The 25148-nt window shown below is 49.2% G+C and overlaps 1 protein-coding gene across 2 annotated transcripts in view; it reads left to right on the forward strand.

Annotated features, from left to right (window-relative positions):
* LOC135183788 (fibronectin type-III domain-containing protein 3a-like) overlaps positions 1-25148 on the forward strand; it is a 63652-nt gene that overhangs the window by 12980 nt on the left and 25524 nt on the right. The window contains exons 3-6 of one of the 2 annotated variants that reach the window (XM_064158991.1): positions 14683-14818; positions 19485-19602; positions 20875-20951; positions 24056-24284. In XM_064158991.1, the coding sequence (XP_064015061.1) occupies positions 14723-14818; positions 19485-19602; positions 20875-20951; positions 24056-24284 (520 nt within the window). In that variant the 5' untranslated portion in view covers positions 14683-14722. Of the gene's footprint in view, positions 1-14682; positions 14819-19484; positions 19603-20191; positions 20952-24055; positions 24285-25148 lie in introns of those variants that run through there. The other variant, XM_064158990.1, reaches the window with a different exon arrangement.

Here is a 25148-nt window from a genome sequence, read left to right on the forward strand (position 1 = left end):
TTGAAGCCATTACCCCTCCTCCTGTCCCTACATGCCTTTGTAAGAAGTCCCTTTTCCATCTGTCCTGTAGGTCCCTTTCAAATCCTCCAGTTGTTAATGTGTAAATAAACAGAGTTCCTTCAAGGTTTGAACATCAGAGCAGTGCTTGGAAATTCATAGATCACAATTTCACACTTAGAAAACTGTACTTAAAGCAAAGACATTGTTACACTGCATTGATTGAAAGATCATTCACTTCTTTTTATCCCATACAAGCTTGGAAATTTCATGCTTTGTGTAGCTTTGGGACATTAAAATGAGCAAATGAGCTTGGGGCCAAATTGTGGAATGAAGCATTTGGGTTATTTAGTTTTAATTGTTTTGTTTTGTTTGAAACACCATTGCTGCAGCTGGAAATTATCTTGATCCTGTTGCTTTTTAAAGGGTCAGTCCTTTGAGGTGTTCTGTTGTCTTCAGTGCTTCTAGAAGCTGGAATCAGATCTTCCAGGGACAACTTGGTTTTGGTTTATGGGGCAGTTCACATAGGCAGCAGCACAGAAGTGCTTGGGATATGATTCTGCTTTTCTGGCAATAAGAGCAAAGGCATAAAATAACTAAAACAGGGAAGGAAAATATTTACCTAAGTGTAATGCCATGTTTGCATGCTAGAAACTGAATGCAAACTTTCCAGGCCTCATAAATGAAGAATTAAGAGGACAGACATGGCCCTGAAGTGACCAATGAGAATATTGTGTAAAGAACAGCTCAGATCAAGTCAGCTCTCTCCTGTGCTCTGGCCACTGACAGATGCTTTCTGCTCAGCTCACAGCTCTTAACTGGAGTTTCTCCTGTTGCAAAGAGCACCAAGGAGTTGTGCAGTCACTGGGAAAATGCATCTAGTCCTGTAGGATGAGCACCACCCTCCAGACTCTGCCTTTGCCTTTTTTGTCCCTGAGGAGTAGAGCTCTCAAATTTGGAGGGAGTGTATTCAGGCTAGAGAATAATTCCAAAGTGCTGTGGGTGGTTGTTTGGGCAGTTTCTGTTTGAGGGTGGAGAAGAGCAAATTTTTTTTTAACTGCTTTCCTGGCACAGTCACATCAGGAACCTGATCCTGGTTGGTAAGAGAGGATGAAGGTTGATATTATCACTTATGTCATAGCTCTTGTGTGTCTCAGTATATTTGAGCTGCTGTTTCTCTGCAATTTCAGGGCTATTTTGAAGGCTGTGATAGGAGGCATTTCTCTCAGTCACCTTCAAGGGGACAATCAGGTCTCAGCACCCTGAGAGATGAGCATTAATCATAGAATGGTTTAGGTTGAAAGGGACCTCAAAGATCATCCACTCCCGCCTCCTGCCATAGGCAGGGACATCTCCCTCTAGAACAGGTCGATCAGTGCCTCATCCAAGCTGGCCTTGAACACCTCCAGGGAGATTGCTGACCACAGAATTTGATCTTTGATCACATTCTGTGCTCCACAACCCACCTGAGCAACCTGTGCCAGTGTCTCACCACCCTCACTGCAAAGAATCCTTTCCTAATATGTATTTCAAATCTCCCCTCTGCCAGTTCAAACCCATTCCTTCTCCTCCTGTCATTACAGACCTTGTCAAGAGTCCCACCCTTCAGATACTGCAAGGTCACTCCAAGGTCTCCTCAAAGCCTTCTCCAGGCTGCAGAGCCCCAACTCACTCAGCCTTTCCTCAGAGCAGAGCTGCTGCAACCCTCTGAGCATCTTGGTGGCCTCCTCTGGACTCACTCCAACAGTTCCATGTCCTGCTTGTGCTGGGGGCTCCAGAACTGCACCCAGGACTGCAGTTGGGGTCTGAGGAGCACAGAGCTAAAGGGCAGAATCCCCTCCCTTGCCCTGCTGCCCACACTGCTCCTGCTGCAGCCCAGCACAGGGTTGTGTCTGGGCTGCACTCACACTGCAGGCTCACTTCTGTGCTCCACAACCTCCCTGGAAGTTGAATGAGGCCTTGAGCAACCTGTTCTAGTGGGAGGTGTCCCTGCCTATGGCAGGGGGTTGAACTGGCTGAGCTTTGAGCTCCCTTCCAACCTAAACCATTCTATGTGTTGGAATTCTCACTTTTTTAGATGTCAGCAGAGAGGGGGGAAATGCTGCCTAGCAGAAAACACCTGGCACAGGGTGTGAAAACCCAGTGGAGTGCTGCAGTGTGACTGTTTTGTTGAGGTTGGGTTTGTTTCCTTTTGTTTCACTTGGATCCCAAACCTCACCTAGGTCAAAACTGTGATGTTCCAGCAACACCTGGGTCAAAATGACCTGAAAACTGTTTGACTGAGCACATTTGTGCTGGGTAAGCCACGAAGAGCATTTTCAGCATGGAAGCTGTGGTGCCCTCCTGGCTAGAAGCCAAGCTTCACACAAGATGCTGCAGCCAAACTCACTTGGGTGTCGTTTAGAAATGATTTCCAACCTTTTTAAATCCAAACATACATTTGAGTTTTGAACAGATGACTTTTATGGAGTGATGGTGGGGGTGGGGGTGGTCTCTTCAGAGCTGAAGTTGTAACTGAGCTTCTGTTCAAGTCTGATTTTGTTAAGTCTCTCGTTCCCTTCATCTTTGCTAAAATAAACCAATCCACCTCACCACATCTCCTGGGTGGTCCTGAGGCAGAGGGGAACTATTTTAGGCTTAAACACCTCGTTAACACTGTTTATATGAAACAAATCACCCACCTTCTGGGGGACAGGGTAGCTTCTATCTCTTCTCCAGAATGTTCCCTCTGTCAGGATTCTGGGGGACATGGTTTCAAGTCTGGAGGAAGGAGGGTGTTTTAGAGTTCTGAGTAAGGGTGAGTCTTCTTGATGAGCCTGGGATTGAGGAGGGCTTTTGGTTTGGTCTGGTGTTGTCCTTTGTAGCAATCTTTGGAGATCAGAATCACCCAGAGCCCTGGAATAGAATCATAGAATCAACGAGGTTGGAAGAGACCTCCAAGCTCATCCAGACCAACCTAGCACCCAGCCCTGTCCAGTCAACCAGACCATGGCACTAAGTGCCCCAGCCAGGCTTGGCTTCAACACCTCCAGGCACGGCGACTCCACCACCTCCCTGGGCAGCCCATTCCAATGCCAATCACTCTCTCTGCCAACAACTTCCTCCTAACATCCAGCCTAGACCTGCCCTGGCACAACTTGAGACTGTGTCCCCTTGTTTTGTTGCTGGTTGTCTAGCAGAAGAGCCCAACCCCACCTGGTTACAGCCTCCCTTTAGGTAGTTGTAGCCAGCAGTGAGGTCACCCCTGAGCCTTCTTTTCTCCCGGCTAAACATCTCCTGCTCCCTCAGCCTCTCCTCATAGGCCTTGTGTTCCAGGCCTCTCAGCAGCTTCATCACCCTTCTCTGCACTCACAGCAGCTTGCCTGGGATCACAATGTCCAACCTGGGTTTGGAATCTGCAGAGAAGGAGACTCCACAAGCTCTCTGAGCAGCCTGCTCCAGGGCTCCAGCACCCTCCCAGCAAAGAAGTTTCTTCATGGTCAGGTGGAACCTTTTTGTGCCCCTCGCCCTATCACTGGGCACCACTGGCCCCATCCTTTTGACCTCTTGCTCATCATTGTGGTGATAGGTTGGGCTCAATGACCTTGAAGGTCTTTTCCAACCTGCAAATGGTGTGATCTCTGTTGCAGAACTGAACTGATGAGTTGGAATGTGTTTAAAGTTCTCAGAAGCTTTAGTCTCCAGAGCTCTGGAGACATTGCCAGTGGCACAGACAGTGGGATCAAGGCACCTTCATGGAGTTTGCTGCCAACACCAAGCTGTGTGGTGCAGGTGGCCTGCTGGAGGGAAGGGATGTCATCCAGAGGGACCTTCACAGCCTTCAGAGGTGGGCCAGTGCTGGCCTCATCAAGTTCAACACCACCACGTGCAAAGTGCTGCACCTGGACTGGGGCAATCCCAGGCACGAACACAGGCCCAGTAGAGAATGCATGAAGAGCAGTCCTGAGGGGAAGGGCTTGGGGGCTCTGGCTGAGGAGAGGTTCAGCATGAGCCAGCAGTGTGCACCTGTGGCCCAGAAAGCCCAGCTGTGTCCTAGGCTCTATAAAAAGCAGTGTCAGCAGCAGCTCAAGGAATGGATTCTGCCCCTCAGCTCCAGTCTCATGAAAACCCACCTGGAGTGCTGTGTCCAGCCCACAAAAGGAGGACATGAGACTGTTTGAGCAGGTCTAGGAAAGGACCACAAAGATGATTCAAGGGCTGGAGCACATCTTATGAAGGCAAGCTGAGAGAGCTGGGGCTGATCAGCCTGGAGAAGAGAAGGCTTCAGGAACATCTTAACAGCTGTTTTCTGGTACCTGAAGGGCTACAAGAAAGCTGCAGAGGGACTGTTTGGAAAGGCCTGCAGGGACAGGGCAAGGAACAATGGTTTGCAGTGAGAGCAGAGCAGATACAGAAGTTACCAACAGATCCTCACAGCTGTTGTAGAGACTCAAAAGTCAGGCTCAAAAAAAACAAAAGCTATGAACCACCCAAGGAAATTTACTTCAAACAGATCAAAACAGCTGAAAGAACTCAAAGGTTCTGTAAGAATTATGTGTAAGAATAACAATTTCAAGGTTAAGTCATATCTGTTTATCATCCAGGATAAAATACCTTCCAGTACCTGAATGGGGCCTTCAAGAAGGCTGCAGAGGGACTGTTCCCAAAGGCCTACAACAACAGGACATGGGACAATGGTTTGAAATCAGAGGAGGTTTAGATTGGATGTTAGGAACAAGTTGTGCACTATCAGGGTGGTGCAACACTGCAACAGGTTGCCCAGGGAGGTAGTAGAGGCCCCATCATTGGAGCTATTCAAGGTGAGGCTTGACAAGGCTCTGAGCATCCTGCTCTGGTGGAGGATGTCCCTGCTGACTGTAGAGGCATTGGACTGGGTGACCTTTGCAGGTCTCTTCCAACCCAAACCATTCTGTCATAGAATCAGTCAGGGTTGGAAGGGACCACAGGGATCCTCCAGTTCCAACCCCCCTGCCACGGGCAGGGACACCCTACCCTAAAGCAGGCTGCCCATAGCCTCAGCCAGCCTGGCCTTAAACACCTCCAGGGACGGGGCCTCAACCACCTCCCTGGGCAACCCCTTCCAGCCTCTCTCCACTCTCATGCTCACCAACTTCCTCCTCACATCCAGCCTGAACCTACCCATCTCCAGCTTCCCTCACAGTCAATGCATAGCACTCATTAGTAATTCTGCTAGCATGAAAAGCTATCATTAAAGCTCTAAGGTTTTATACACTGCTGCTCTTAATAAGTAGCAATGTTGGAGTAGTTTGCTTCCTGCGTAGACTTCTGATGAGGCTGGAAGGTTGCACAAGGCTCTGCACCTAGAAATCAGGAAGTCCAAGCTGAATTTCTAGCCCTCCATCAGACTTCCTCTCTGCTCCTGGACACATTGTTCTGTTCTGTCAAACTCAAACAGACTCTATTTAAAAAGGAGGAGGGGGAAGTCTTCACTTAAGTAGTAAAGCTTCCTGGAATAGGAACTTTCTCATGTTGAATCAAACTCTTCCTAAATACAGACTTTGTGGTAGCTTCTGGGGGGCAGCATTATAAACTCAGGGGACCTTTTTTAGTGTTTATGGAATGTTTTCAGCTTCTGGAGCTCCCAACACGAGCAGGACATGGAACTGTTGGGGCCAGCCCAGAGGAGGCCACCGAGATGCTAAGAGGGCTGCAGGAGCTCTGCTATGAGGACAGACTGAGAGAGCTGGGGCTGTGCAGCCTGGAGAAGAGAAGGCTTGGAGGAGACCTTCCAGTATCTGAAAGGAGCCTACAGGAAGGCTGAGGAGGGACTATTTGCAAGGTCTTGTAATGACAGGGCAAGGGGTAATGAGTTTAAACTGGCAGAGGGGAGATTCAAACCAGATGTTAGGAGGAAGTTGTTTGCAGTGAGGGTGGTGAGAGCCTTGCACAGGTTGCCCAGGGAGGTTGTGGAAGCCTCATCCCTGGAAGTGTTTAAAGCCAGGCTGAATGAGGCTGTGGACAGCCTGATCTAGTGTGAGGTGTCCGTGCCCATGGCAGTGGGCTTGGAACTAGATGATCAACTTGAGAGAGATGTTGAGGTGCTGGAAGGTGTTGAGAGAGGGGCAGCAAGGCTGGGGAGGGGCCTGGAGCACAGCCCTGTGAGGAGAGGCTGAGGCAGCTGGGGGTGTGCAGCCTGCAGCAAAGGAGGCTCAGGGCAGAGCTCATTGCTGTCTGCAGCTGCCTGAAGGGAGGCTGTAGCCAGGTGGGGTTGGTCTCCTCTGCCAGGCAAGCAGCAACAGAAGAAGGGGACACAGCCTCAAGCTGTGCCAGGGCAGGTCTAGGCTGGATGTTAGGAGGAAGTTGTTGTCAGAGAGAGTGATTGGCATTGGAATGGGCTGCCCAGGGAGGTGGTGGAGTTGCTGTGCCTGAAGGTGTTGAAGCCAAGCCTGGCTGGGGCACTTAGTTGATTGGCCAGGGCTGGGTGCTAGGTTGACCTGGATGAGCTTGGAGCTCTCTTCCAACGTGGGTGATTCTATGATTCTGTGGTCACTGTGCTCCCTTCCAACCCTGCCTGATTCCCTGATAATGAGAGGCCCAAAACTGAATCCTCTGCTGAAGGTGCAGCCTCGCTGATGCCGACTATGGGGGGGCTATTTTCAGTCTGCAGTTCAGAATGCCTCCTGAGAATCCATGATGCTTTCCAGACTTAAGGAATGATGATCTAGTATCATTTAGACTTCAACCACCCACCTTGGCTGTGCTGGTCCCATTGTATAGGGCCACAATAGCTGGGGCTTGTGTAAGCCAGAGCCCAGCTTCCCGGGCTGAGGCAGGAGCAGACATGAATCAGTGGAGGCTGAGTTCAGTGCGAATGCTCAGCAGCTGGCTGGTGGCCAGGGTGAGTGCAGCAGTGCTGGGGAAGAATTTGGGCTGGAGCAAAGGGAAGGCCAATGTTTGAGCCTTCCAGAGCCTCGGCACTTTTACTATGTCAGGAAGTGAGGTCAGGCCCAGGCGCTGTGTGCCGTAATTGTTTTCTGGAAGGCTGCTGGTGAAGAGTTGCTGGTTTTCTTAGAAGCCTTTGTAGTGGGAGAGTGTCAGTGGAAAATGTTGCCTCTTTTTGACTATGGCTGAGCATGATTAACCATGTGCTGTGACATCAGCAGGGTGTTGGGTTGCTGCAGTGCGCTTACAAAACAGGGACGGATACCAAAGCAGGAATTCAGTTGAGTTTTCTCTTCTCTTTACGTGCTGTGAAATTACCAAAAGTTCAGCTTTTTACAAGTCTCTGCCTTAAATCAGCTCTGCAAGCAGTCAGGAGCTCAGCCTGTTTCTGCTGTGAATTTCTTAGGAATCATAAGAATCATGGTTCAGGCTGGAAGGGACCTTCAGTTTCATCTCGTTCTACCCACCCCCTGCCATGGGCAGGGATGCCTTATGCTAGACCAGGTCCCATCTGACCTGGCTATGAACACCTCCAGTGCTGGGGTCTCCAGAAATTACCCCTGCAGCTTATGGCAATTCCTCCCTAAATGCCTCACTCTTACTTCTTCCAGCTTCCCTAGAGGAGTGCTGCAGAATCACAGAGTTAACCAGGTTGGGAAAGACCTCTAAGATCATCCAGTCCAACCTGTCACCTAACCCTTCTAATTAACTAACTCGTGGCACTAAGTGCCTCATCCAGCCTCATCCAACCTCCAGGCATGGCGACTCCACCATCTCCCTGGGCAACCCATTCCAATGCAATCACTCTCTCTGACAACAACTTCCTCCTCACATCCAGCCTAGACCTCCCCAGGCACAACTTGAGACTGTGTCCCCTTCTTCTGTTGCTGCTTGCCTGGCAGCAGAGCCCAACCCCACCTGGCTGCAGCCTCCCTTCAGGTACTTGTAGCCAGCAATGAGCTCTGCCCTGAGCCTCCTCTTCTGCAGGCTGCACACCCCCAGCTGCCTCAGCCTCTCCTCACAGGGCTGTGCTCCGGGACCCTTCCCAGCCTTGCTGCCCTTCTCTGGACACCTTCCAGCACCTCAACATCTCATGAACTGAGGAGCCCAGAATTACACAGTACTCAAGGTGAGGCCTGAGCAGTGCTAAGCACAGGGGCAGAATAACCTCCCACATCCTACTGGCCACACTGCTCCTGAGCCAGCCCAGGATGCTATTGACCTTCTTGGCTATCTGGACACACTGCTGGTTCATGCTCAGCTGCCATCGACCAGCACCCCCAGGTCCCTCTCTGCCTGGCTGCTCTCAGCCACTCTGTCCCCAGCCTGTAGTGCTGCTTGGGGTTGTTTTGGCCAAAGTGCATAACCTGGCACTGGACTGTGCCCATCTCTCCAGCCTATCTAGGTCCATCTGCAGAACCCTGCTGCCCTCTAACAGCTCCACACCTGCTCCCAACTTGGTGTCATCTGCAAACTTACTGATGCTGGCCTCAATCCCCTCATCCAGAGCATCAGTGAAGATACTGAACAGGACTGGGCCTCCCCTGAGCGCTGGGGCACAGCACTTGTGGCAGCTGCCAGCCTGTTCATAGAATCATAGAATTGTTTAGACTGGGGAAGACATTTAAGATCAAGTCCACCCTGGCCTTGAACACCTCCAGAGAGGAGGCATCCAGAGCCTCCCTGGGCAGCCTGTTCCAGTGTTCCACCACCCTCACTGGAAAGAATTTCATCCCAATCTCCAGTCTCAATCTCCTCTCTTCCAGCTCAAAGCTCTTTCCCTTCATCCTAGCATTACAAAATCCCTCTCTAACCCCTCTAGACATCCTTTGGCAGTGTCTCATCACCTCCAGCATAAACTTCTTCTTTCTATCTACTCTGGCTCTCCCTTTTTTCATTTAAACCTTTCACCCCTCAGAACCATTCTGGCTGGATGAGCCCTTTAGGATTGTCCAGCTACAAGAGGCCTTGACATGGTGCAATCAGGAGTGCTTGTTTGCCTTGGCAGGGCTAACTAAAAACCTGTCAGCTAGGAGGGAAGGTTCTTTTATGCTCAGGTAGTTAAGTAGACCTAGGTCAGGCAGGCCTGATACAAATTTAACCTTTGGAAGTCTTGTCAAGCCCTTGCACCTGCACAGAAGAGGAGGCTCAGGGCAGAGCTCATTGCTGGCTACAGCTACCTGAAGGGAGGCTGTAGCCAGGTGGGGTTGGGCTCTGTTGCCAGGCAGGCAGCAACAGAACAAGGGGACACAGTCTCAAGTTGTGCCTGGGGAGGTCTAGGCTGGATGTTAGGAGGAAGTTGTTGGCAGAGAGAGTGATTGGCATTGGAATGGGCTGCCCAGGGAGGTGGTGGAGTCACCATCCCTGGAGGTGTTGAAGCCAAGCCTGGCTGGGGCACTTAGTGCCATGGTCTGGTTGACTTTCTAGGGCTGGGTGCTAGGTTGACCTGGATGAGCTTGGAGGTCTCTTCCAACCTGGTTGCTTGATTCTGTTTGGCCTCTGAAAACTGTTACCAGAGCAGCCTGGGAAAGCTGCTGGTGTGGAGCAAGCAGGTTTCTTTCTTTGGCATTCCTGGGTGGGTGGTTAGGCTCTGGTTTGTGGCTGTGTGATTGTGCTAGTTTGACACACTTTTGCAAGCAAGGAGGACAGAATATGGAATCCATTCAGTTGCAAAAGACCTGTAGGATGGAGTCCAGATGTTCTCTAACTCTCCCCAGTCTGGGGCTAGCCTAGGTCCCTCAGCACCACATCTCTGTGTCTCCTAAGAAATCTCCAGGGATGTGGGCACTCAGTCACCTCCTTGGGCAGCCTGTTCTGGGGTTTGAGAACCCTTTCAGTGAAGAAGTTTCTTCTAATACCCAACCTAAACCTCCCGTGGTGCAATTTGAAGCCATTTCCTCTCATCCTGTTACTTGTTACTTTAGAAAGGAGACCAATTCCCACCTTGCTCCAACCTCTTTTCAGGTGGTTACAGAGGGCAAAAAGCTCTCTCCTCAGCCTCCTTTTCTCTGGGCCAAACAACCCAAATTCCCTTGGCAGCTGCTGTTTGTAAGACCTGTCTTCTGGCTTTATTGCCCTTCTCTGGACACACTCCCAACACCACATTGCCCTTCTAGTGAGGGACCCAAAACTGAGCAAGAGTTAACACCAGAAGAAATTAGACCAGTCAGACTGTGACATTTCTCCTGCTGCTGCTTCTAATCTGCTGAAGATTCAGTCCTAAAAGTGCATAATTAATCAGGACTTTGCCTCTTTCTCTTCCAAACAGTATCATCTATTTGAGTCATTAGGATTAAATTCTTCACCATGAGGGTGATGAGGCACTGGAACAGGTCTTCCAGAGAACTCGTGGAGGCTTCAACACTGGAAGTGTTCCAAGCCAGGTTTTGGATGTGGCCTTGAGCAACCTGGGCTGGTAGGAGCTGTCCTTACCCATGGCAAGAGAGAGTTGGACCTAGGTGAACATCAAAGCTCATTCCAACCTAAACCATTCCTATAGAATCAGTCAGGGTTGGAAGGGACCACAAGGATCATCTAGTGCCAACCCCCCTGCCATGGGCAGGGACAGCCTACCCTAGAGCAGGAATGACTTAGAATCATAGAATCAACCAGGTTGGAAGAGACCTCCAAGCTCATCCAGTCCAACCTAGCACCCAGCCCTAACCAATCAACTAGACCATGGCACTAAGTGCCTCATCCAGTCTTTTCTTGAAGACCCCCAGGGATGATGCCTCCACCACCTCCCTGGGCAGCACATTCCAATGCCAATCACTCTCTCTGTGAAGAACTTCTTCCTAATATCCAGCCTATACCTACCCTGGCACAACTTGAGACTGTGTCCCCTTGTTCTATTGCTGGGTGCCTGGGAGAAGAGGCCACCCCCCACCTGGCTACAATGCCCCTTCAGGTAGTTGTAGACAGTAACTTTCACAGTAGTCAAAGAGAACTGAGTGAGGATTTGGCTTTGTAGATAGATTGACTCAGTTCTTGCACAGATCTGAGTAGGGGAAATGTTTTTTCTGTTTCATTTTGCTGTTGAGCTTAGTGAATTGGACTGTCCCCAACCACACTTTGCCTTCTGCCTGGGTTTCTAGGAGGTAATGGGGAAGGCAGGAAATGTCAGCATTTCCTGTATCCTGTTATCTTGTGCTTTTTATGGATGCTGAATTAACTCTGCACTGAAAATTCACTAACATTTGGACTGTGTCTTGCCTTTCTGTAATTACAGATCATTCAGTGGCAGCCTAAAACTGCACAGCACTTTTGTGCTCAGTGAAAAGCCTTCTGGGCAAAAGGCTGCACTCTCTTGTCTTGCCTTCAGCTTTTGGTCCAAGGTGACTTCTGTATTGATGACATCTGGAAAAGGCTGAGGGTGCTGAGTCTCTTTAGCTTAGAGGAGACTGAGGGGTGACCTCAGTCAAGCTTATAGAAGGGTGAGTGGCAGGAGGACAGGGCCAGGCTCTGCTCAGAGATGTCCAGTGACAGGACAAGGGGCAGTTGGTGCAAGCTGGAGCAGAGGAGGTGCCATGGGAACAGGAGGGGAAACTTTTTCCCTGTGAGGGTTGTAGAGCCCTGGAGCAGGCTGCCCAGAGAGGTTGTGGAGTCTCCTCCTCTGGAGACTTTCAGGACCTGCCTAGATGTGTCCCTGTGTGACCTGCTTTAGGTGCTCCTGCTCTGGCAGGAGGGTTGGACTGGATGATCTTTTGAGGTCCCTCCCAACCCCTGACACTCTGTGATTCTGATCCTCACAGGGAGTGAAATGTGCACGTAGGATGTGAATTCTTTGGCTTAAATCTTGGGTTCTGGAGCACAAAGCAACTCAGAAATTGTGACTGCAGATTTAGGGATGAAATCCTGCACAGCAACCCCACAAACACTCCAGCCTGGGGAACAGAGTATCTGGAAACTGCCCAGTGGAAAAGGACCCAGGGGTGTTGGATGACACCTGGCTGCAGATGAGCCAGTTTGTGCCCCCTCAGGTGCCCAAGAAGGCCAACAGCATCCTGGCCTGTGTCAGCAGTAGTGTGGCCAGCAGGATCAGGGCAGGTACTGTCTCTCTTCATTCAGCACTGGTGTGGCTGCACCTCAAATACTGTGTTCATTTTTGGACCCCTCCAAGAAAGGCATTGAGGTGCTGGGGCATATCCAGAGAAGGGCAGTGAAGCTGGTGAAGGATCTAGGGCACAAGAGGAGCTGCTGCCAAGAGAAGTAGGGGTTGGTTAAGCTGGAGAAAAGTAGGCCAAGAGGAGACCTTTTGGTCCTCTTGCTGTTTAACTACCTCACATACCAATCTCATCATCACCTGTGGTGGATATCCAGGAGAGGCATTTAAAGAGTGTATGTTTTTAGGAGAAGGATGTGTACTGCTCCAGTGCAGGGCTGAAAAATGAAAGTAAGGTGATATGTTGGAGTCCTCCAGTGCTGTCCTTTGGGAAGAACTCGAGTATGTGAAAGGCCTGGAGCACAAACCCTATGAGGAGAGGCTGAGTGAGCTGGGGGTGTTTAGCCTGGAGAAGAGGAGGCTCAGGGCAGAGCTCATTGCTGGCTACAACTACCTGAAGGGAGGCTGTAGCCAGGTGGGGTTGGGCTCTTCTCCCAGGCAACCACTGATAGAACAAGGGGACACAGTCTCAAGTTGTGCCAGGGCAGGTCTAGGCTGGATGTTAGGAGGAAGTTGTTGGCAGAGAGTGATTGGCATTGGAATGGGCTGCCCAGGGAGGTGGTGGAGTTGCTGTGCCTGGAGGTGTTGAAGCCAAGCCTGGCTGGGGCACTTAGTGCCATGTTCTGGTTAATTGGCCAGGGCTGGGTGCTAGGTTGGACTGGATGAGCTTGGAGCTCTCTTCCAACCTGGGTGATTCTATGTGACAGGAGACCCCCCTCCATCCTTCTAAGCCTGTCAGTGTGCACAAGTGTTGCAATGTGCAGTGAAGGCAGATGTGGCTGTTTGCAGTCACTTCTGTTCCCAATTAAAGTTAGTTTACTGGAAAATCTGTGGAGGTGTCAAGGGTCAGGGCTGGGCTGGCCTCTAGATGAGTGACAGATGCTCTCCATGAGCCCCTCTGCCTTCCCAGGGGGAAGAGGAAAGGAGTAAGAGAGAGGCTGATGGGTTGGGAAAGAAAACTCCAACTGCTTTATGGAGAATAGCAGCAATGAAATGAAGCAGATACAAACAGATACAAACCAGTTCCAAACCCAGCCCTCTGATGACAATTTCATCAGCCTCACCACTGAATCTGTGGGCAGGCACTGGGAAAGTCCCAGACTGGACTCTGATCCCAACCCTTGTGTTCCTGAAAGTGCTTCCCATCTGCTGCAGAGACAGAACAGGGACAATTCTGGTCGTTGAAGAAGAGGCTTCACTCTGATGATGTCTCAGCTTTATGCTGAACAGGACATATATGGGATGGAATCCCTTGTTGGTCACATTAAAGTCACCTGAAATGTTCACTCCTCTCCACAGGCACCACCTCTTCCTTACTGCCTCCCAGTCTGGCACAAAAGATTGGGCAGTGGCCTTGGTCTCCACAGGAGCAGGTTTAAGCAAGAGCCTTTCTGCAGCCCAGCCTTTGGAACAAACTCTGACCATCAGAGTTCCCACTGCAGAGAGCAGACACTGCAAAAAGTGTGCCATTGACTTCAGAAGGTGCTGTCACACAGAGGAGAGTCAGCCAAAAAGTGCAGTCAGTGACCAGAATTAGTTCTGTTCTAATTGGTGGTAAATGAACATGGGTCTGGAGCACCTCTGCTGTGAGGACAGGGTGAGGGAGCTGAGGTTGTTTATCCTGGAGAAGAGAAGGCTTCAGGGAGACCTAACAGCAGCCTTGCAGTACCTGAAGGGGCCTACAAGAAGGCTGCAGAGGGACTGTTTGCAAAATGGTTTGAAATGAGAGAAGAGGAGGTTGAGACTGGATGTGAGGAACGAGTTCTGCACCATGAGGGTGGTGGAACTCTGCAACAGGTTGCCCAGAGAGGTAGTGGAGACCCCATCCCTGGAGATATTCAAGGCTCTGAGCAGCCTGCTCTAGTGGAGGATGTCCCTGCTGAGTGCAGGGGAGTTGCACTGGATGACCATTGGAGGTCCCTTCCAATCTGAACCATTCTATGAGTCTAACTCAAGCTAGGCCAGGGATCAATTTGCAGACTGTTGAAGTTTGTAGATACTTTCCTGATGGTTTCCAAATGTTCTTGGCTTGCTGTCTTTAAAGAATTCCATTAATAAGACAGTTCAGGTATTTGTGTCTCCTACCTGAAGGGAGGCTGTAGCCAGGTGGGGTTGGGCTCTTCTCCCAGGCAACCAGCAACACAACGGGACACAGTCTCAAGCTGTGCCAGATCAGGTTTAGGTTTGGTGTTAGGAAGTTCTTCACAGAGAGTGATTGGCATTGGAATGGGCTGCCCAGGGAAGTGGTGGAGTCCCCATCCCTGGAGCTGTTTAAGAGGAGGCTGGATGAGGCACTTAGTGCCATGGGTTAGTTAATTAGAAGGGTTAGGTGATAGGGTGGACTGGATGATCTTAGAGGTCTTTCCCAACCTGGCTGATTCTGTGATTCTGAGGAGCAATTTAGTGCCATGGTCTGATTGACTGGCCTGGGCTGGGTGCTAGGTTGGGCTGGCTGAGCTGGGAGGTCTCTTCCAACCTGCTGGTTCTATGTTTCTAAGTGTCCTGAAGGCAGGGCTGTATTTTTCCTGTCATTGGTACCAAGTTTGGCTGAAGCAGTAGATAATTCTTTGGGGCATAGGGGAGATGTGTCTGACTTTGTCACTCTCTTGTTGTTTTCCCAGGTGGCTGATGTGAGCAGCTGTCCATGAGTGGCTCTCAGACATGATGGCTGACCAGCCGCCTCCACTGGAAGCTACACCCATACTGAACGAAGTGCCACTTCTACCTCATATGGTTAATGGGGACAGCATACAACAGGCAAGTCAATCCCTGCATGCAAGCCATGGCACACTGTGCCAGCAGTGGTAGTAGGGAGGTTGGAAACCTGTTTGGTCACAGGCTCACAGGATGTCAAGAGTTGGAAGGGACCCAAAGAGATCCTCCAGTCCAGCCCCCCTGCCAGAGCAGGGCCATACATCTAGCTCAGGGCACACAGCAACACATCCAGACAGGCCTGGAAAGGCTCCAGAGAAGGAGACTCCACAGCCTCTCTGGGCAGCCTGTGCCAGTGCTCTGGGACCCTTACAGTAAAGAAATTTCCCCTTGTGTTGAGCTGGAACCTCCTGTGCTGCAGCTTCCATCCACTGCTGCTTGTCTTATCCTAGGGAACAGTGAGCAGAGCCTGTCCCCCCCTCCTCACCCCCAGCCCTCAGATATTCATAAACATTGATTCAATCCCCTCTCAGTCTCCTCTTCTCCAAACTAAACAGCCCCAGGTCTCTCAGCCTCTCCTCATCAGGCATTGCTCCAGTGCTCTCATCATCCTCTTAGCCCTCTGTTAGCCTCTTTCAAACAGATCCCTGTCTCTCTTCAACTGGGGAGCCCAAAACTGTTGTTCAGCTCATGGGAAAAACATCACTGTCAGCACTAGCATCAGGAAAACAGAAGTGCAAGTAGGAAGGAAACCATTCAACATAGAATGATTTGAGTTGGAAATGACCTCCAAAGGTCATCCAGTGCACCCCCCCTGCAGTCAGCTGGGACATCCTCCACTAGAGCAGGTTGCTCAGAGCCCTGAATATCTCCAGGGATGGGACTTCAGCTACCTCCTTGAGCAACCTATTGCAGCATTTTACCACCCTCTTGGTGCAGAACTTATTCCTGATAGGCAATCTAAATCTCTGATTTCAAACCATTGCCCCTTGTCCTATCACATTAACATAGAGGAAATTCAAAAGAGCTGTGAGTTGAAAGGAATTTTTGCTGTATGCATTGGAACACTTGAAAATTCATCTACAAACTCAAAGAATTAAAGGAAGAAATGAAATGCATTTGATAAAGCATGAAGGTTTTGAATGTTAGATATCAATAAAGATCAGCAAGTGCTTGCAGTGCTCTCAACCAGGGAGCCTGTTGCAGGGATATGAGAGGAGGAAGGATTTTGGCTTCCTGCTGTGAAGCACCTTCATTAATAATTACAGCCTTGTGGTGAAACTTGAGTTTATTTAGTTGAAACTTGAGAAGTTTCTTGGACACAGCCAGTCAGAGGTACCTGGTAGGGTTGGAAATGCAGGCAAAAGTGAAAGCAGAATAGTTTGAAGCCCAAGCTTGTGTAAGGTGGCTGTAAAGGTGAAGTGAATTCAGTGTTTCAGAGGCTGAGTGCCTTGTGCAGCAAGTGCTGAGATCTCATCATTTGGAGGCACAGTTCCAGGGCACTCAGAAATATTCCAGGCATCCTGACATTTTAACACTGAATCTTCATTTAAGAAGCATCATCTTCCCCCAGCCCTAGCAGCTACAACTATGACAGATCAGAGCAGCAAAAGAAACCCAAACAGGTGCTCTAGACCCTTCCTTGCCCTTCTCTGGACACATTCCAGCACCTTAGTACCTTTCTTGTAGTGAAGGGCTCAGACCCCAGTATTGAAGGGTGGCTTCTGCAGTGCTGAGTCCAGGGTGATAATCCCTGCCCCAGTCCTGCTGGCCACACCACATCATTTCTGACACAAGCCAAGGTGCTGTAGACCTTCTTGGCCACCTGGGCACATCTTCAGCAGACTTTTGAGTGACACCCCTCAGGTTTTGCTCTGCTGGGCAGCTTTCCAGCCTCCCTCTCTCTCAAGAATGGGGCACTGCATGTCTTACCCAGCCTAGTGAAAATTCCTCTTGGGACCCAAAATGTGATTTCATATGTGCCAAGGTTTCTCGTTCTAACATGCCTGCACATAAGCAGCCATCTCATGTTGATGATCAGAAGGTTGGAGCTGCTCTGCTATGAGGACAGGCTGAGACAGTTGGGGCTGTTCAGTCTGGAGAAGAGAAAGCTCCCAGGAGACCTTACTGTGACCTTCCAGTGTCAAAAGGGGCTACAAGAAAGCTGGTGGGGGACTTTTTAGGATGTCAGGTAGTGATAGGACTGGAAGGGACTGGATTCAAGCTAGAGGAAGGGAAATTTAGAGTAGATATTAGGAAGAAGTTCTTCAGTGTGAGGATGGTACAAGACTGGCACAGATTGCCCAGGGAAGTGGTGGAAGCCTCATCCCTGGATGTTTTTAAGGCCAGGCTTGACATGTCTGTGAGCAACCTGATCTAGTGTGAGGTGTCCCTGCCTATGGCAGGGGGGGTTGGAACTTTGAGGTCTCTTCCAGCCCTGACAATTCTATGATTCTGTGATGTTGCCATCCTTTGTGTGCCTGACAAATGCACTTGCTGCTCTTCTTTGTGACACCTTTCCTGTAGAGGGGCTTCTGAGCCACAGTCTTGCATTTGCAAGTTCAAGTAGAGAACTGACTTAGAAGCTTTATTAACACAGACTGACTTTCATTATTTTGCTGCCATAGAGGGCAGGCTGATCACAGATTCCTGCACAGTGGGTTTGTTCTCAGCAATGAAACTTGCTTGGCTGTGTGGCCAGTCCCTTCAGACAGTCCCTTCTAACACTTAGCTCAGGAGTTTCATTTCACATAGAACCTGGAGGAGTTTCCTGTCCTGAAAAGAATTCAGCAGTGGAAAGTGATGAAAGGAGGAAGCAGAAGCAGTGCTCAGTGCTTTGACATAGCTTCAGCCCACCAGTTCTCAAGTGGTTGCATGGCACACCTGAGTGTTCTACAGCAAGCCTGACACTACTGTCACTCCTAGCAGCAGCCTGTCCTCTAGCTGGGCTTAGATTGACTCATTAGAGACACTCAAGCTTCCTGGAAGTCTTCCTTGGTGGGAGAGAGGTGGAAATATGTTTGCTTCATTAATCATAGTGACTCATTCCTTTATGACATTGCCCCATGCATTCTTGACATTCCAATCTCAGAGCTGCTCTGCTGCCCTGTGATTACACCACTCACTTATGATCCCTTCAGCTGGGTTCCCTTAATAGTTTCCTGAGCTGTTCCTGAGAACTTCAGTTAATTGAAACATGTTCTGGAGACGTGACTGTTCAGAGGCTCTGAACTCCTAAAAGATTTCCTCTCCTGCAGCTCAGTTTTCTTGCTTTCCAAGATGAGACTTCTGTGCTTCTGTGCTCCACAGCCTTCCTGGGCAGCCTGTGCCAGTGTCTCACCACCCTCACTGCAAACAACTTCCTCACATCCACTTTCAATCTCCCCTCTGCCAGTTCAAACCCATTCCTCCTCATCCTATCATTCCAAGACCTTGTCAATAGTCCCTCCACAGCCCTCCTGTAGCCCCCTTCAGACACTGCAAGGCCACTCCAACGTCTCCTGGAAGCCTTCTCTTCTCCAGGCTGCAAAGCCCCAACTCTCTCAGCCTGTCCTCAGAGCAGAGCTGCTGCAGCCCTTTGAGCATCTTGGTGGCCTCCTCTGGACTGGCTCAAACAGTTCCATGTCCTGCTTGTGCTGGGGGCTCCAGAACTGCACACAGGACTGCAGGTGGGGTGTCACAAGAGCATCACTGCTGCTAAGCCAATACCAGTCAAACAACATCACTCAGCATCACGTCCACACATCTTCCAAACACCTCCAGCTCCAGTGCCTGATGTCTAAAGTGAGCTTCTTCCAGTTTGAAGCCTTTGCTCCTTATCCTGTCACTCCATGCCTTCATGAGAATCCCTCTCCATCTGTCTTGCAGGCCCTCTTGGGACACTGAAAGGCTGCAGCAAGGTCTCACTGGAGCTTTCTTTTCCCCAGGCTGAGCAACTCCAACTTTCTCAGCCTGTTGTCTTAGGAGGGGTGCTGCAGCATTTGATCATCTTCATCCTGTCAAAATCCCATGCCAACATGCTTTCAGTGAAAAAATATAGCTGAGTTTGGGGCAAAGCATCTTTTCTTCTGTCTCCCTGTACATACAGTCCTGATTTTGCTAGTTTAGCCCTGAAGCTGCAACAAACTCCTGGGCAAAGCATGGAGAGCAAGGTGAAACCTTAGCTAAAGCTTCTCTCTCTGAAGTTCTTGTCACTAGGAATGGGCTGCCCAGGGAGGTGGTGGAGTTGCTATCCCTGGGAGGTGTTGAAGCCAAGCCTGGATGGGGCACTTAGTGCCATGGTCTGGTTGATTGGCCAGGGCTGGGTGCTAGGTTGGGCTGGCTGAGCTTGGAGGTCTCTTCCAACCTGGTTGATTCTATGATTCTAATCTATTGCTTCAGTGAAAGAAGAAAAAGCAGTGGGAAAAATATGGCACACAAAAACTTAGTTAATTGCTTTGAGTGCCTCTGGTAGTAGAGGAAGAGTCCAAAAGTGATGATGCAAAATGAATGAGTGGATGTCAAAGCATGAAGGAATTTCCTTCCACTTGTCAGTGTTTCTCAGCTTATTTTTTCCCCTCTCTAAGGTTAGCAAAGCTTTATTGCTTTCATCTAAGACTGGATGAGGCACTTGGTGCCATGGTCTAGTTGACTGAGTAGAGCTGGAGGATAGATTGGACTGGATGAGGTTGGAGGTCTCTTCCAACCTGGTTGATTCTATGATTCTAATGCATGGGTGTAAGGAGGAGATGGAAGGAGATTGACTCAGGTCATTTCTAGCATTAAAAAAAAGCCCAAACCCAACCACTCAAACATCTTTTCTTGTTTTCTGCAGGTTATTCTTGTGCAGGTAAACCCAGGTGAAACATTTACCATCACAACTGAAGATGGACACATTCAGTGTATTCAAGGTAAAGGAACAAGATTGAAATCCTGAACTTGAAGCCTTTGGTTCTGCAGCTATCACAGGATTCCCTACCAGCATTTGTTTCTGTGATGTTAGATGGGGTTTTTTTGGGGGTATGTTCTGCAATAAATCAGATTTTCTCAGTCTGAACTTAAAGCACAGGTGAGACAGTGCTGGGAAATGGCCACCATGCCCCTGCAGCTCTGCAGGCTTTGCTGCTTTACACCAGGCTGGCATCTTAGCTGGTTTTGTGATGATCCTTGACTGCCTTCTCAGACTCCTAACACATGGATTTACATGGGATCTAGTGCACACTAACCTAAATAACTTCACTAGTTGCTGTGTGACCTCACTGTGCTGTCAGGCAGCAGCACCAGCAGCCTGCTGGTAGTGTGGGGAGCATTGCTACCCTCTGTGTGTAGCCTGCAAACTGCTTTTTACCTTCTGGGGAAGTGACAGAATTTAACAGCTTTCACCAGGTCAAAATACCTCTTGGAAGTGAAGTTGAATTTGAATCAAGAGCTTCCATTTATAGAAGGTTTTTCACCAATTCAAATGATATTATGTATAAAATGTAGAAGGTTTTTCACCATTTCAGATGATATTATGTATAAAATGTGGACATTTTATTGTCATCAAGTCCCAGAGAGGAACACTTTTCTCTCAGTTTGATGTGAACAAGAATACTCAGTCTCACTTCAAATGAAGAACTACTGCCAGCATGACTGTGGTGCCAGTGTTGTTGCTACAGGGTTTAGCTCTGCCAGAAAATAAGAGTTAAAATGAACCTCTGCTGATTTTTTTGTGCAGCTAAAGAACTCCTGTTGGGTGGATGTTGTGGTGGTTGGGCTGAATCTAACCTGTGCTTTTTGTAGAGTAAATAGACAGCCATACTTGCATTCAGCAGCACCATCTGAACTTCTGGATGCTTCTTGGAGGTGATTACATCGTCCTCAGTGTGTATTTTGAGTGTGACAATTTGTTATCCCTCACTAAAAACCATTGCAAGTTGCATAGATTTGCTTGGTACAGTCACTCTTCTTCTTTGAACTCACAGTCCTGCTGATTTAAGTTTCTCCCCCAACCTGTTTTTCCTTATTGAGCTATTTTAAGCCTTGCTTCTAAACCTGCTTGTCTACGAGTAGTTCCATAACTAGAGCTGGATGCAGCTGCTGGCTTTTTCAGGTCCCAAAGCAAGCCACCACCTTTGGAATAAATGTGTCTTGAGCTTGTAAAAGCCTTGCTTGTTAAATAGTGGCACCTTGTTACTTCCCAGGTCCAGCACATGTTCCTATGATGTCACCAAATGGTTCTATGCCACCTATATTTGTGCCTCCTGGTTATGTATCTCAGGTAAACTTTATTCTATTTCAATGTGTTTGTGGGTGTGGCTTTTTTAATCATAAGGCTGTTGATGAGTTTGGCTGGAACAGCTCTTGAAAGCATTGCTTCTATTTTCCTCATGGAAACTGTCAACCACTTTATTGGAGGTGAAATTGGATCTTGTTTGGGGGATTTCTTTTGAGTAAGGTGGTGAGGCGCTGGAACAGATTACCCAGAGGACTTGGTAGAGGCTCCAAGCCAGGCTGGATGGGGCCTTGAGCACCCTGGTCTGGTAGGAGGTGTCCCTGCCCATGGTGGACACTTCCATGAGTTGCAGCTGGATGATCTTTAAGGTCCTTCTAAGCCAGACCACTCTATGATTCATCAAAACACTGTTCTTGTAGCAGAAGTGTGAGGGGTGTTAGTGCCTATGAGATGAGCAAGGCTCTGGGCTTCACTCCCAGCTTTGCTTTTCCATCCTCACCCATTTTCCTTCCCCCCACCCTGCCAGAGTGGTTGTGGAGTCTCCTTCTCTGGAGATATCCAGAACCTGCCTGGAAGTGGCCCTGATGATCCTGCTCTGGCAGAGAAGGTGTGGTATGGTGATCCTTTGAGGTCACTTCCAACCCATGCTGTTCTGTGATCAGCAGATCAGAGCTGTGTGGGGCATTGGAACTGTTAGCAGAGGTATTTGAAGTTCCCAGGTTGATTTGCTGTTAAATGGCTGCACCTGTAAAGGGAAGTGTTTAAAAACAGACATTTAGACAGGCCAGATGAGGCCTCTCATTTCCTGGTGATGCTCAAAACCTGGAGTTTCCTAAGCAGACTTGAAAACCTTGTAGCTATTCTTGTGTTCTCCAGACAGTTGGGTTTTTGCATACAGCTGCCTCTGCACCTCATGCTTCTGCTGTTCTCAGTAGATGCTTTCACACAGCTCCTCAAGACAGATTCCCCCAGAGAATTTGTTGCATCGATATGAAATGGAGTCTTGAGTGCAAACAACAGCAAAGCACTGGCAGAGGCTGAGGTGTGCAAACAGGCAAATACCTTTGCTCTGTGTTTGCTGTCACATGAAACCAGGGAGCTCTGATTTGTTTTCCCTTGGTCGTTATGACAGGGATAGACAAGTCTTAAATCAAGAGCTTGAGTTACTTCTGCTCTTCTTGTCAGTAGGTGAGACTCTTTTGTTCCCAAATCTGTCTGGAGGAGCCCAGAGTTGTTACCTTGGTTTCTGCCCAAGTGGAATGAATCAGAGAGTAGAATCCTAGAATGGTTTGGGTTGGAAGAGACCATTGAGAGGCCCTTTGAAGTGATTCAGCAGTGGTTCCTGAGGACATAGTAGCAACTTGAGGCTGTTGAACACTGTGTAAGTCTTGCTGTGTTAAAATCCTACTCAGAGCTGTGCCATGTCTTCTTGCTTACTGTAATACATAAAACAGAGCTGACATTGGCAGGAGAATTCACGGTGAGCCTTGACTTGTGTGTGCTGCAGCCTGTGTTCCCATTCTGTGCACTGTGGTGTGCTTCAGGAGGTGTCTTCAGGGCTGTTGGTGAAGCAAAAGGCCTCCCACCTTGTTTCTAAACCAAAGTCTGTGCAGCCTGAGCTTACTCTTGAGTGACTTCTTGTAGGGTTTTTTTTGCTTTCTATTTAAAGCCAGTTCAGAGTTGCTACTCATACAGCTGACTGAGGGCCTCTGACAGCTGAACTTTGTCACAGCAGTTTCCCAGCAGACACATTTCTGTTTCCCTTCAGAACAGTAATTTCTCCTTAGTTTGCTCTGTCTTCAGCTTAGGAGCTTTTCAAAATGTACTTTGGGCTTCAGCAAAGTTTCAACATCCATAAAGCCTTCTTGGCCAACTGGGAAATGCTGCAGTGATTCCCTGCAGCCAAACTAGCTACACTGGGAGAGAGGAGCTTGAAGGACCTTACAGGATAAAACATAGACTCTGCTTTTCTGTCAGGGCTTTATCTTGAAATGCCCCAACACAGAAATTGTGTGTGTTTAGTAACAGAGGGCTGCATGAAAAGGTTGAAAATTGCTAAGAGATCAGCACAAGAAAGGCATTAACTGTTGGAACAGATCCAGAGGAGGCCACATAAATGATCCAAGGGCTGGAGCACCTCTGCTGTGAGGACAGGCTGAGAGAGTTGGGATTCTTCAGCATGGAGAAGAGAAGGTTCCAGGGAGAACTAATAGCAGCCTTCTGGTACCTGAAAAGGGCTACAGGAGGGCTGCAGAGGGACTGGCTGCAAAGGCCTGCAGTGATAGGACAAGGGACAATGGTTTGAAATGAGAGAAAAGCAGATTTAGATTGGATGTTAGGAACAAGTTTTGCACCACAAGGGTGGTGGAACAATGCAACAGATTGCCCAGGGAGGTAGTTGAGGCCCCATCCCTGGAGATATTCAAGGTGAGGCTGGACAGGGCTCTGGGCAGCCTGATGCCCATACTGAGTGCAGAGGGAGTTGGACTGGATGGCCTTTGGAGGTCCCTTTCAACCCAGACCATTCTGTGACTTGATGCCTGCAGAAGGAGCCTGGTTACAGCCAGTTTAGGACGTGCTCAGGTGTGTGTGTTTGTGCACGCATGTGCTGTCTTGGCATCTTTCACCCTGGAGTTCAGACACTCAGACAGGTTCCTTGTCTGAATCCTCTTAGCCCATGGCAAGCATGAGCTGTTTTGACATTTGAGTCGAGTTGGATCAGAGTAGACGACAGCAGAGCTGACTGGAAGTGCTTTGTGCTTGCCATAGGCTAGGAAGGTGCACACAGACATCTACCAGAGGGCGTGCAGGGGCTTGTGCAGGACAGCTGTCAGTCAGGACATGGTATGAAGGAGCTCTTCTGGCTGTGGTTACAAGGAGACTGGGAATTACAGCCTGAACAATTCACATTTCAGAGGCTATTTACATCATCCAGAGGTTACAGATAGCTCAGGGCTGTGCTGTGTGAGGCACCTCAGACCCTGGTTTCTTCAGTGGCAAATGCTGAGTTTCCAGTGCAATTCATTGATCCTTGGCTCTCAGGTTGTGGTTGTGAGCTTAAGCACAGAGGGTCTTTTATTCAGTAAATGCACAACAGTTACAAGGTTGTTACTGGTCTTAACTTGTTCATTTCTTCTGTTGCATGACAGGTGGTGGAAGAAAACGGAGTTCGGAAAGTGGTGGTACTGCCGCACTCGGCTGAATTCCACCCCTCTATGCACCCTCCTCCTCCTCCCCACGTGCCACATTACATGCATCATCACCATGCTTTGATTGCCCACCCACCTCACCCAGTGTACCCTCCAGTTCCTGGGACAGGAGAGCTGCCACCACAGTTCATTCACCAGCATGCACCACCGCATGTGTTTCAAGAACAAGGTGAGAGGGAGGCAGTGCTTAAGTGCACAGAGTGGCCTTTCACTCAGGGCATCTGTCTGAGCCTGAGTATCTGTCCCTGTGGTGTCTTAGCTTGTGGCAAGTCTGCCCATGTGAGAATCACAGAACCATAGGATCAGGCAAGGTTGGAAGGGACCACAAGCATCATCCACTTCCAACCTCCCTGCCATGGGCAGGGACACCTCGCACTAGATCAGGCTATCCAGAGCCTCGTCCAGCTTGGCCTTAAGTACCTCCAGGGATGAGGCTTGAGTCACTTCCCTGGGCAACCCATTCCAGGCTCTCACCACTCTCAAGGTGAAGAACTTCTTCCTAACATCCAGTCTGAATCTACCCTTTTCTAGCTTTGTTCCATTCCCCCCAGTTCTATCACTACCTGACAGCTTAAAAAGTCCCTCCCCAGCTTTCTTGTAGGCCCCTTAAGGTGCTGAAAAGCCACAGTAAGATCATCTGGGAGCCTTCTCCTCTCCAGATTGAACAGAATGACTGTACAGAGTTCAAATCTGCTGTTCTGAAGGATTTCATGCAAGCCCAGTAACTTAGAAGTGTTCTAATACTGTGTTTTTCACAGCTGCTGTAAATGCCACACTAATTGCTTCTCCCTTGCTGGAAAATGCTGCTCTCTGAAACCACTCTGGACTATCACAACAGGGTTTTCAAAGCTTCCTCACAGGAAGTTTACTGAAAATGCATTTAATTTGATTCATACCTTCATAGAATGCTTTATGTTGGAAGTGGACCTCTGAGATCATCTGTTTCCAACCACTTTGCTGTGGACAGGGACACCTTCCACCAGACCAGGCTGCACAGGGCCTCATCCAGCTTAGCCTTGGAACACCTCCTGGG

Source organism: Pogoniulus pusillus, chromosome 19 (genome assembly GCF_015220805.1).
Source record: "Pogoniulus pusillus isolate bPogPus1 chromosome 19, bPogPus1.pri, whole genome shotgun sequence".
Lineage (NCBI taxonomy): Eukaryota > Metazoa > Chordata > Aves > Piciformes > Lybiidae > Pogoniulus > Pogoniulus pusillus.